The sequence below is a fragment of the Pteropus vampyrus genome, unplaced genomic scaffold, assembly GCF_000151845.1.
Source record: "Pteropus vampyrus isolate Shadow unplaced genomic scaffold, Pvam_2.0 Scaffold358, whole genome shotgun sequence".
In the NCBI taxonomy this organism is placed as follows: domain Eukaryota; kingdom Metazoa; phylum Chordata; class Mammalia; order Chiroptera; family Pteropodidae; genus Pteropus; species Pteropus vampyrus.
In genome coordinates this window covers 539,598-551,757 of record NW_011889139.1, presented here as the reverse complement: position 1 = coordinate 551,757, position 12,160 = coordinate 539,598, and the positions used below count along the sequence as shown (strand labels likewise).

Below are 12,160 nucleotides of genomic sequence, written 5' to 3'. Positions count from 1 at the left end.
TGGGGGTGGGCGGGGGGCGGGCGCGGGGAAAATGTTTGGATGGGGCTTAAATACTTGAGTAAATTTGTTAATGTGCATTTTGCTGAGATCTGTGAAAACGAAACAAGGGAAGAGCGATATCAAAAGAAAATAAATTTCAAGGTGGTAAGGCTGATTTGAACCTTTCAGAACAATGTATGGTCTAAATGTCAATAAACTTGTGAGAGAATTTGTTGTAGTGCATTATAAAGCCACAGGTACAATTTCTGAACAATTAAAGAAGTTGATTTAGGAGAAGGGTAATACCCTGGAGCTGATAAATTTAGTGATGATCTGCTAGAATATTGTTACTGTGCTTTATATAAAGTACACTTGATGCCACTTGGCCCTTCTTGAAGGCCTGTGAAGTATTTTGAAACTTCAGGAATTTTATCCTGTGGTTGGTGGAGTCCTGTTTGTTTTTTAATAGTTGCCTGCATTTGTTAGGAAACTCCACCCAGATGTTTTTGGGTGTGTTTGGACATTTTCTGGGTGTGTTCGGGCCCTGAATTCAGAGCCTTGACCTATACCTTCACCAGCCTAGTGGTGGATCCTAATATGTTAACTGTTTTTCAGTTGAGACTGAAGACTTCTTCCAGACAAGAGCCATGCCTCTTCCACTTTCTGCTCAGAGCAAGGTACCCTGGTGCTCACTTGAAAGGCTGGAGCGAGCCCCAGGCCCTCCCATCTGCTCACCGTTATCCACCACATAGATGGTGCGTGAGTTGTCGTGAATGGAGAGGTCCTTCCTGGGGACATTCTTATTGAGCAGGTTCAGGGCCTGATCTCTGCCCTGGCCAGACACCTTCTTGCTGACCAGCATGTCGAGCAGGTGGCTGGTGATCTGCTTCAGGTCCTTCTTGGTGTCTGGGGAAGGAGAGGACAGAGGTAAACAGGGAGGACTAGAGAGCCTCAGGTATATAGGACCAGGAATGGCACAGCCTTCTAGAAGGACTCTGGAAATATCAAATCCACTGCTTCCTGGATATTGGAATTTTCAAGAATGTATAGTATTGCCCATCTCACCCCCCCAAAAAAGGGAGGGGAATCCCTAGACAACACCTCCAGGGGTCCTCCAGCTACTCTGAACGCTGGCTTCAACAACGGCCCATTCCTTCTTTGAACAGCTCTGGTTCTTAGAGACTTCTTCATTCCAAACAATACTTGGCAGGGATCCAGGGAGTAGTATTTAATAAACTGATTTAATAAAATGTTTTCCAGAAAGGAAATTTATACTCTTTACAGACACCTTACTCCCCAGAGATTCAGGCATGCTGGGACCCCGAATTCAAGCCTTTGCCTGGGGTGTCAGGTCCTCCTGCTCCCTTCGTCCTTCGCCTGGGATGCCCTTTTCCTGCTTTGACCTATATGACCTCTCTGAGACTTGGAGATTTTTGTTCTCATTCTAGATTGGAGCCTGAAGGCAGGCAGGCAGAAATGGAAGGCTTTCCAAACCATGTCATATAAATAAATGATGAAGGAATGGAGCTGTCTAACTGGATAAGGAAAGACACAAGTGGACATGACAGCTTATTTTCAGATACAGGTATGTCATGAGGGTGAGATAACAGAACTTATTCTGAGAGGCTCCAGACGGCAGATTGGGACCAGAAGTGGGTGGAAGCTGCAAAAAGATAGATTTAAAATCAATACATAATTTTTTTTAAGTTAGGCAACCTTTGGTTGACTTCACAGATTGCAAGGAACTTGTCAGTTTACAATCCCTTATTTTTCACACCTACGGCACCTGGTCTTCCTAGGTGGTCTCCCATCTAAGTACTAACCAGGCCCGACCCTGCTTCGCTTCCAAGATCAGATGGGATTGGGCTTGTTCAGGGTAGCATGGCCATAGACCACATATAAAATTTTTTTGCAGAGATGTCCAACAGCTCGCTTACCTTGCAAGGAAGTTGCAGCTTCCAACAAACCAACCATAGCTCTCATCATTTACACTCTTGGGGAGTCCCCTCTCACACCAGGCCTGGGTTGGTCATGTGACTTATAGCACACCTAGAGGCTTAGAAAGCACTTGCACTTTGGGAACTTGTCCATTTAGAATCCAGCAATCATAATACATAGAAACCCAAGCTGCCTACTAGAGAGGCCACAAGGAGTAAAACCAAGGCACCCTGGCCAGTATCTCCAGTTAACCACCAGCCATATGAATGAGGCCATCTTGGACCCTTCAATGAGTCTAGTGCAGAAAAGGAGCGTGGCTTGTTGACCATTACAATAGTCAAACCATATCATGAATCCAGGACTCTACAAGGTTAATATCATTAATCTACAAAGAGTTCTTATGACTCAATAAGAAAACACTGATACTTCAATAGAAAAAATAGGTAACAACATGAACAAACCTTTAGAAGACAAAGAAATCCAAATGGCTAATAAAAATAAAGAAAATGATCGCTCTCATTAGCAATTTTTAAAAATTCACACAAGATAATTTTTACCTACTGAATAGAAAAATATCTTTAAAATGATAATGTTTAAATCTGGTAAGAATGATTTGCGACTGGAACTCTTATTACTTGGTAAGAGTACAAATTGATGCACTCTCTCAGAAAGGAATTTGAAAGTAAGCTGGAGGAAGAACATTAGGTATGTTCACAGCCTTCGACCAAATACTCCCATTGCTAGAATTCGTTCCAAGAAAATAATTACAAATGCAAACATGGATTTATGTAAAGAACGGCTACTGAAGTGTTTTGTACAATTAGCATGCAATTAGAAACAATCTAAACCTCTTATAAAATAGAGCTGGTTGATAAGTTATGATATATCTATACAATGGGATATAATGAAATTACTTAAAACCAAGTTTCTTATGAGTGAATCTGCCTTTGTGACCCTCCCAGGCAGAGCAGGAACTTCTAAAATTATGCCTATGACCTGGATGTGCAGGAAGAAGCATGAATTTATGTGCATGGATGTAGGAATGAAACAAATGTAAAATTAATAATTATTAAAGGTGAAAGAAATTTTTTTGTTGACTATTAAATGAAGGAATTTTTATGTTTATGTAAATTCTCCATGTGTGTATATTAAAATTTTTATTTTCTGCTGTTAAAAAAAGGAATATTAAGTTATATTCAATACTAATAGATTGTTCTGTGAAGAAAAAACACAATATTATCCATGAATTCCAATTTTCTTAAATAGATATTTATATTAATGGATAGAAAATCAATATGGATGGATAGAAAAAAGACAGTGATTATATTGGTTAGCTAGAGGGATAATTACAGATTTTTAGTGTTTTTTCATCTTTATATATATCTAAGTTTTTTCAAATTTCTCCAATAAGCCTCTATTACTCTTTAAAATTGTAATAAAATATATATACATAAAATCTACCATTTTCACCATTTTAAAGTGTACAGTTCAGTGGTATTAAGTACACTCACACTGTTGTGCAACCACCACCACTATCTACCCAGAACTATCTCATCTTACAAAACTGAAACTCTATACCCATTAAATAACTCCTCATTTCCTCCTCACCTGGCCCTGGACAATCACCATTCCACTTTCTGTTTCTACGGGTTTCGTGATTTTAGAAACTGAATATAAGTGGAATCATAGACTATTTATTTTTTTGTGACTGGCTTATTTCACTTAACGTATCTCTTCACTTAATATAGGGTTCATCTATGTTGTAGCATGTGTCAAAATTTTTTAAGGCTGAATATTATTCCATTGTGTGTATGTGTGCGTGTACACATACATACACAGTAGGTCCTTAATGTTGTCGATAGGTTCTACAACTTTAAGAGAAACAATATATAACAAATCCAGTTTTACCATACACTAATTTATATAAGCAACAGTTAAGTTCCTATGGCATCTCATCAATGTTATCATGAAATGATGTTATTCGAGGACCTACTGTACCACATTTTGTTTATCCAGTCATCCATAGATAGACACTTGGATTGCTTCTACCTTTAAGCTACTGTACATAATGTTGCTATGCATCTGTTACTTTTATGATCAGAAAATTAGTATTGAAATAAAACCAGGCCATCTCCACACACAGGGAATGCCTAGTCTGGAGTGATAACTGACTTTCTCTTGCCCCCACCCCCTTGAACCATAACTAAAGAATATCTCCTACCTAGAACCAAGGCCTCCTCCTTCCCTCGATGCTCGCGCTTGTCCTCACCAGCCAGAGAGTCAATGATGGCCTGGAGCAGGTTGCAGACAGCCAAAGACATCTCCTCATTCTCCACAGCCATGAGGCTACAGATTCGGTCTATCCGGACTACGTGGAGAATCGCCGTGGCCTAGACCCCCAGCAAGAACCATAGTCAGCTGTCTGCTCTCTCCTTCCAGATGCTATGCAGTTTAGGGGGTGGGAGATAACCGCCCCATGCAGTAGGAAGATAAGCCCAGGGAGTCAATGCCTCATGGGGCCTGATGTCTGGGAATGCCCTTGACACAAGCCATGCTCTTTTCCAGAGGTTTAGAGCCACTGGCCACATGGAGCCATTGAGACCTCCCAATGTGGCAAATCCACATGTAAATGTGCAATACTTATAAAACACACACTGGATTTTGAAGACTTAGCATGAAAAGTGTAAACTATCATAGCCTTTTCATTCAGCTCTTTCTTATAAACAGTTTTCAATAACCTTATCTTTGCCAAGACCAATTTCCAACTCACAGTAGAAACAGAGGAGCAATCTCTGTTGAATCCGGGACCATACAATCCAAGTTGGGGGGGATACTTTAGACTTTGTATCAGAGTCTGTTTACATCAGCCACACCCTGCCCACATGTCACCCTCCAGGTCCTCAGATAGGTAAACACCCCACACCCAGGTCCTCACCCTAGCTTGGTGGCCGCTGCACATGCCTGACAGGGTCCGCATTGCAGCCAGCACCAGCTCAGGCCTCTTAGTGTCCATAAGCTGCAGTAGCAGGGCCACTCCATTGTTCTGGAAGATCCTTTCAGCCCCGGCTTCTTCACGGCCAAGTACAATGAGGTTGTTGGCTGCCTAAAGGAGGAAAGAGACAATGAGGGTCTGAAGGAAGGTTTGGCTGCTGAAGGCTTGGCCATGGGTCGAGTATGGGGACTGGTGCAAGGGCTGGGTCTTCAAAATACCTTTAGTACTGTTTCGACCTATAATCTTATTCCTGGAAACATTGCCCAAGAACATAATTCCAAAGAAAAAACACAGTAACTTGCATCAAGACCAACTTGATGAAATATATTGCAGTCATTAAAGTCATTAATAAAAAGGCTACCAAGCAACTTGGAAAAAACATTGGTAAGCAGAATGAGAATCATAGGTTCCGTTTGATCGCACTTATGTTAAAATAAAACTATATACACACACACACACACACACACACACACACACACACACTCTCACACACACACATATATATGCTTACAGATAAGAACTAAAAATAGGTAGAGAAGTGTCAAATTAATTAAGCAAATAGGCCATTAGATAGAGGTGGCTTTAATGCCTTAGCAGTCTACCTAAGCAAACCAAACCCTAAGCCTGTAATACCTCAAGGTTAAGATGTCCAAACTTAAGAACAACCAATCGCAGTCAATTAGGCTTTCCCAAATAGTGCAACTGCTTACGCTATAGCCAATCAAATAATTTCCTTGCTTTGCTTCCAACTTTTTTCTATAAGTGTTTCCCTTAGTTCTTGTCTGTGGAGTGCCCCTAACCACATCCTGTTTTGGCACTTTCCAATTCAAATAGATTTTGCCTAAATAAACTCAACATTTTTAATATGCCTCAGTTTATGTTTTAACAGAAGTGCTTTTGTTGCAGGACAGGGCAAATTTCCTCAAGTGGAGACCAAGCCCTGCATTGAGAGAAGAGGGTCCTTTGGCAGAGAGTGTAGAAAGAATTCAACACACAAGCCAAAGTTAGAGTCAAAAGAAAAGTTTATTAGGGAGGCTTAACACTCCACAGACAGTGTGGTCTCTCAAAGGCAGAGTGAGAGGGACAGTGAGAGACAAAGTAAAGGCACTGAGAGGGACCCTGAGTGTTCATGGAATTCAGTTTATATGTCATTCTTTAGAATCTGTGAGTTATAGTTGAAAAGACTTTGTTAACCTATTTCCTTTTAATACGGACATACAGTGAGAAAGGGGAAGAGTAGAGTGAAAAGGTAAGAATATGTAGAGTGAAAGGCTTACTGGCAATTCCCAGACTTTAATCCTTAGGTTCCCCATGGTTTTAGCCATAGGGAATGACTCCGTTGGTTCCTGGTTCCCCTTCACGTGTGTTGGGAATGGGCTGTTAGCAATCCCAGCAGAAATCTTCCTTTGTTCTGAAGGTGTCCTCCTGGCCTGGCTGTAGGGCTGATCAGTATATTGCAGTCTCTGATTGTGGCTTGATTTACATTTTTAATTTTCTTGCCTCTTCTCTATGCTACTTTTAAGTGGAGAATTATTTTTCTTTAAATATTTTCCTGGAATATGGTTTTGGCATTTCGTTTGTTTGTTTACCTGTTCAGGGTAATCTGAAGTTGCAAGAATTCCCACTCAGGAAGGTGGAAGGTAATGGGCAGAGGGAGCACGAGATGGGTCTTGAAAGCCCTAGGTTTGAGTTCTGATTCTGCTACTACTAACCGTGTAAACTTGGGCACGTCATAGCACTTCTCTGGGTCCTAGATTCCTGTCTATAAAATTAGGCAGTTGAGCTAGAAGCTTCTTCCCAAGTGTCTTCCTACCCTAAAGACTTCCTACTTGAGGATACATGAAACTTAAAAGGCCCCGAATCAGGGAGCAGGACCTGAGAGCCCAGGGGGGAAAAACTAAAGAAGCCAAAGTGGAAGGAAGAGGTTGGCAAAGAGATGGAGAGTGGGATGGTGGAGAGGGGCCTATTAGAGAAAAGCAAGCAAGAGCAGAATCATCCTCACTATCAGTCAGGGACTTTGTACTTTTCAAATGCTTTCATCTATAGCAACTCTTTAAGTCCTCACAAAAGTTTGATATAAGAGATATTTGCAGAGTATATGGACTTACTGACTATACAACTAACAAAAGTTCCCAGGTATTGTTTGTCAATTTCCTTTTTTTAAAAAAAAAAATTTATGTTAAGTTCTTATAAATGTAAAACATTCAGATGTTCAATTTTTCCTCTGAAAAAGGACCAGAAATAGAACTGAAAAAATGCAACAAATTTGACTAAGAGGATGATATTATGAGTAAATATTTTCATATTTCAGAATGACTTTTTGCAATATTTTGTAATGAAATAAAACATGATTTTTAACATATCATTGTTTCTTAGGGTGGAAACGAGGGGTGAGGCAAATGAGACACTTAAAATATCAAAATCAATGCAATGCAAAAAAAGATAAATCTATGATGAATAAAACATCAAAAAATTTAAATAGAATCCAACCCTGTGACATAACTCTCCTCATAGGCTTCACCCTAAACTCCGCTCTTCTTAGAGTTCACTTTGTTTTCTAAAGTGCTTAACCTTTGGCCTGTTATTGTTCAAGTTCTCCAAGGAGACGCCCTTCCTCTCCTGCTCCCCCAACTGTCCAGAGACTGGGGCGGGGCCTGAATGGGAAGTACAATTATTCCGCGGGTCCGGAGCGCGCCCTCTGCCGGCGGGCTGGTTGCCCAGCACTTACCTTCTCCAGCTTGTCAGCTTCACTGTTTTCGTCGAGGAGGATCTCAAACATCTTCTGAACCCTCGAGTCGGTGGAGAACTGCACACGGAGCTGAGGAAGGAGGAGGGAGTGGGGAAGGAAGCAGGCAGGAGTCCATATTTCAGTCGGCTTCACATAAAGTTCATCTCAGTAAATATTAGGGTATCTACTTTAGGCCCCTGCATTGTTATTCATTCATTCATTCATTCATTCACTCATTCATTCATTTAACAAACGTTTATTGAACACTTACCACATGCCAGACACTGTTGTAGATGCTTAGATGCTAGGGATCAAATGGTGAACAAGTCCCTGACCTACATAGCTTATGGTCTAGTTACATTCGTTATGCTTTTTGGTCATCACAAGTCTTGGAAGTCAAGGGATCACCACCTCAATTTTGGAGTCTAGTAAACAGTTAGCTATTAGACATTTAAATATGGGCTAAAACAGAAATATGTCTTCAAGATCAGAAACCTGAAGCAGTTTTCAAGTAGCTCTTCACACAAATTAAAACTATTATGTTTGGCTGTCTCATCCTTCATGATCCCAGTGCTTTGAAGCTTTCGTAAAATGATATAACTGATCATCATCCTCCATCTCACTAATCCCTTTTGTGCCTTCTACTACTTTGTTGTGCTGGTCCACGCTGCCTCCTATTTTCATCCTGGGCTCATTTCCTTCAAGGGCGGAAGGGGGTCTCTCATTTGACATCCCTCCTCTGATTTTTCTTAGTTTGCATATCCTCAGCCCTTGAGTCTGCACTGTGGACAGTATGCTGTGTCCCCACTCTGGGCTGCCCCAGGCACTTAGGAGTTATGGAGTCTTGATACAAGGGGCTGAGTGATCAGTTACCCTCCTGCTCCTACAGAGGAGAAACCGACTCCCCAAGGAGTCCCTCAGAAAACTGGTAGCTAAGGCAGGACTAGGGTGCAGGATTCCTCACCTCTGGTCCAAGTTCTCCCCACCCCACTCCATTTTCCTAGAAAAGATTTTCTGTTCCTACTGGCTCCTGACTCTCTTCTATCCTGCAGCAATACCTCCCCCCGCCGCCCGCCCCACCAGTTCCTAGGTATCTCATGCTGCCTTTATCCTCCTGAAAAGAAAGAAAGAGTTGCAGACATACTAAGTAGCAATATTTTAGGAAAAGCCTCCATCTGGAATGTAAAAGACCCATGTTCTAGTTTGGCTGGCTCGCATCCTCAAACGAGCATCGCAACATCTCTGGTCACTCAGATAGGTGTACTTGCCGGCTGTTCTGTGGCACCTGCCTATGCCATGTGTTCATTCCATCCAAATGTGTGGAGGTATGGCTAGCCCTGCCCTGAAGTCCTACTTCTTTTAACATGTCCCTGCTGGAATGAGGGGTGGTAGCCACAGCTTTCGGGAAGGGATCCAGTTCACCTTCTCCTGGATGCTGGTATTGAGCCTCCTCAGTGTCTCCTGGAAGTTCTGGTTCCGTGGCTCAAGGGTGGCACAGCGCTGCACGTCCTTGAAGGCCTGGTCCAACTTCTCCAGGTGCTCCAGTGCCTGGCATCGCCGATACAGAGCCTTGATATCCGAGGAGTTGATGTCGATGGCTGGCGAGGGAGATATGCAAGGTCTTAGGGAGCTGGGCTGCAGACCACCTTCCTTTTTCCCCTGCCACTGCCTCCTAGCTCTTCCTTGGAGATTATCCACCCATGTGGACTATCTGGCCCAAGGCTCCCCTTTATTAGGGAGAGAGCAAAAATCATAGTCTCAAGTTTGGAAGGGACCTTAAGGGTCATCTCTCCCAACTCTTGATGCTCCAGAATCTGCTGCATAATAATCCCTGCCAAGTTCTCATCTAACTAATCCTTGCATACCTGCAGCAGTGGGAGCTCCCTCCTCAAGACAGCCAGGCAGCTCCTTCAGAAAGCCCTTCTCTCTTCCTACCTGAAATATATCTCTCTGTAACTTTGCCCTTTTATCCCAAGTCCAGCCCTGGAACTCCTGAGATGAAATTCAATCCTTCTTCCTTGTGACAGCCTTTCAGGTATTTGAAGACAGCTCTCCAACCCTCCTGGGAGTTGCCTTCTCTGAGCTAAATTGACTGCTCTTCACAGGATGTGTTTCCAGTCCCTTTTCCAACTGGTTCTCCCCACCCCTTCTGAACTCATTCCAGGCTCTCTGTTTCTCCTAAAAGAATGGTAACCAGATCAAAACCCAACACAGGCCTGTAGTCAAGAGAAGTCTTTCCATTTTGATCATGCACTTAAGCCAATGTTGACTTATGCTGATTTTTTTATGTTTATTTCTCCTAGTGTCCATGGAAGAGGCTAGTGCCTCCCTCTTCCTCAGAAGAAAGCCTGTCCCCACAGAGTGGACTGGGCTGCTAGGCCTGGTTCTGGGGATCCCCCATGAGAATACCCTATTTTACAAAAAAAGGGGTGTGTGTCATTACGATGATGAAGATTTCTAGAAGCGTTCTCTTAAGAAAAGAAGCTGCTCCAACAAATTTAACATGTAACTCCATTTGCAAAAATGTGACTTAGGGATAGCTTTTCTGGAGCTCTCTTTTCACATATAGATGGCACATCTGAAGCCCCTTCTACAATGACTAGGATGGTGTTTACACAATCTATAATCCTCACAAATGTCAAGAGCTTCTTAAACAAAACAAGGCCGCTGAGGGGTGTGGACCTTGGGCAGAGGAGGATGGCTCACCTCTCGAGGCATCTGAAGCTGCCTGAACATAGCTCTCCTGAGAAAGAGAAGGAGAAGGAGATTCAGTTAATGTGGGCCCAATGCAGAGATAGCTAGAGAGGGTCTCCATGGGGAGGGGAGAGGGCTTGCTGGGAGCTGCCAGCTGTCAGAGGCCCAGAGCATGAGCCCCTCGCTGGGCATGGAAAACTAGGCAAGTTTCGGCATCAGGCAAACTCGGCTTTGAATCTAGACTCTGTTACTAACTACCTGGGAGATCTCAGGCAAGTTAGTGAACCTCTGAGCCTTGAGATTCTTATCTGTAGTACAGGCATGACAACAGCAGCTACCTCATAGGGCTGTTATTAGTATGTCACGAAAAAAACATATGAAAAGCCCCCACCATGATGCCAGTTCTCATTAGGCTGGTTTCCATCTGGGGGAATTTCTATCTCCTAGGAGAGTGTGTCAGGCAGTGGGTCCAGGAAAGCAATGGGAGGCAGCCTTCTCCAACCTGAGGGGTTCAGGTGAGAGGGCTAAGATGACAGAGGACATATGATGCTTATCAGGACAAGGAGGCTGCTTCCACACCCCTGCATCCCCTCCCCGGTCCTTAGCCTCCTGCCTTGCCCCAGACCGTTTTCAGGCCACAGGCTGCTCGGTTCCGGTAGAGTGTGGCCAGCAGAGCCTTATCCTTGGTCAGCTTCAAGGCCTGGCTGTAGCTCTTTGCTGCGGCCTTGTAGTCCTGGCGCTGGAAATGCCGGTTCCCTTCTTCCTTCAGCCGCACTGCTTCCGCCTCCGCCATCTGTTGGGACAGGGCAGCCCCAACTGGCCAGCCATTCACTCCAGGCCCAGGATCAGACTCTAGGGGCCCCTCTCATCAAGATGGAAGGGAGGGTTCTGCCTGGCAGGGACCCACCCTCCAGCACCCCCAAATCCATCACCCAGAAAAACATTATAGCATTTGCTCAGAGCAAGGCCTGAGCTGAGAGGGATCTCAGAGTCCCTGTGCCCCACTCTTTGTTCCTCCCAGCTGGGTGAGTGAAGCCACCACTCCAAAGGCTTGAACTCTCACTACAGACCTTAAAAGTTCTTGTCGTTCCCCCTTCGCTTTCTTGTCCGGGGAACACTCGGGCTGGCTCGCTTCCTCACGAGGACAATGCTCTTGGTCTGTCCTGTGACACTGCTCCTCTGAGCTCCTGCTCCCGTGTGAAGCCCCAGCCAGCCAGCCTCAGTCTGCCCCTCCCTGCTCTCACCCAGGAGACTTTATCGCCCCTGCCAGTGGCTCCAGACCATATTTGGCCACAGGGGCAGGTGCCCCTGGAGCCTGTCATTGATACTCAGAGCCCTCCCCCTCCCCAGACTGGATAGTCAGTACCACGTGGAAATGCTGACTAACCTCTACCCTGGCACCCCACTCAGGGCAGTCCTGGGGGCTCAGAAACTCATATCCCAAAGAAGGAGAGAAAGAGCCAGAAGGGACAGGAAACCCCCAGCAAAACCCCTTCTCTAGACACAGCTATAATGCCCCTACTCCACCTCCATCCGAGATAAACAATCTCTTCTCCCTCTCCCCGACCACTGCTATTTTGGGAGCAGAGTGACAGCTGAGGGGCTGACAGTCTTAGAGATCTGCAGAGCAGCTGCCCAGGTCCCATAGGAACTGGAGACTTCCAGAAACACCCTTCTGGAGGGAGGAGGAGGGAAGAAGAGGGAAGAAGAGGGACGAAAGTTCCTTCCCCTTTTCTAGTTGGCCACAATTTTACTACCCCTCTGGGATTCACTTGTTGAAAATGTCCTTGCTTTTCAGAAAGACCAGTAGACTTACTAACTCAGTTTAA

General features: G+C 44.2%; 1 protein-coding gene and 1 non-coding gene across 2 annotated transcripts in view; both read right to left on the bottom strand.

The window, feature by feature from the left end:
• Positions 1-11,540, bottom strand: part of UNC45B (unc-45 myosin chaperone B) — a 30,725-nt gene extending 19,185 nt beyond the window's left edge. Inside the window, exons 1-8 of the mRNA XM_023522867.1 lie at positions 11,402-11,540; positions 10,957-11,124; positions 10,344-10,380; positions 9,060-9,235; positions 7,638-7,727; positions 4,853-5,020; positions 4,139-4,307; positions 715-885 (exon numbers count right to left, since the gene is read on the bottom strand). Coding sequence (XP_023378635.1) covers positions 715-885; positions 4,139-4,307; positions 4,853-5,020; positions 7,638-7,727; positions 9,060-9,235; positions 10,344-10,380; positions 10,957-11,124 — 979 coding nt within the window. The 5' untranslated portion in view covers positions 11,402-11,540. The remainder of the gene's footprint in view (positions 1-714; positions 886-4,138; positions 4,308-4,852; positions 5,021-7,637; positions 7,728-9,059; positions 9,236-10,343; positions 10,381-10,956; positions 11,125-11,401) is intronic.
• LOC111731286 lies at positions 1,754-1,872 on the bottom strand. Its single transcript, XR_002777057.1, has one exon. It is a non-coding gene; the product is annotated as a 5S ribosomal RNA (ribosomal RNA).
• Positions 11,541-12,160: the final 620 nt, after the last annotated feature.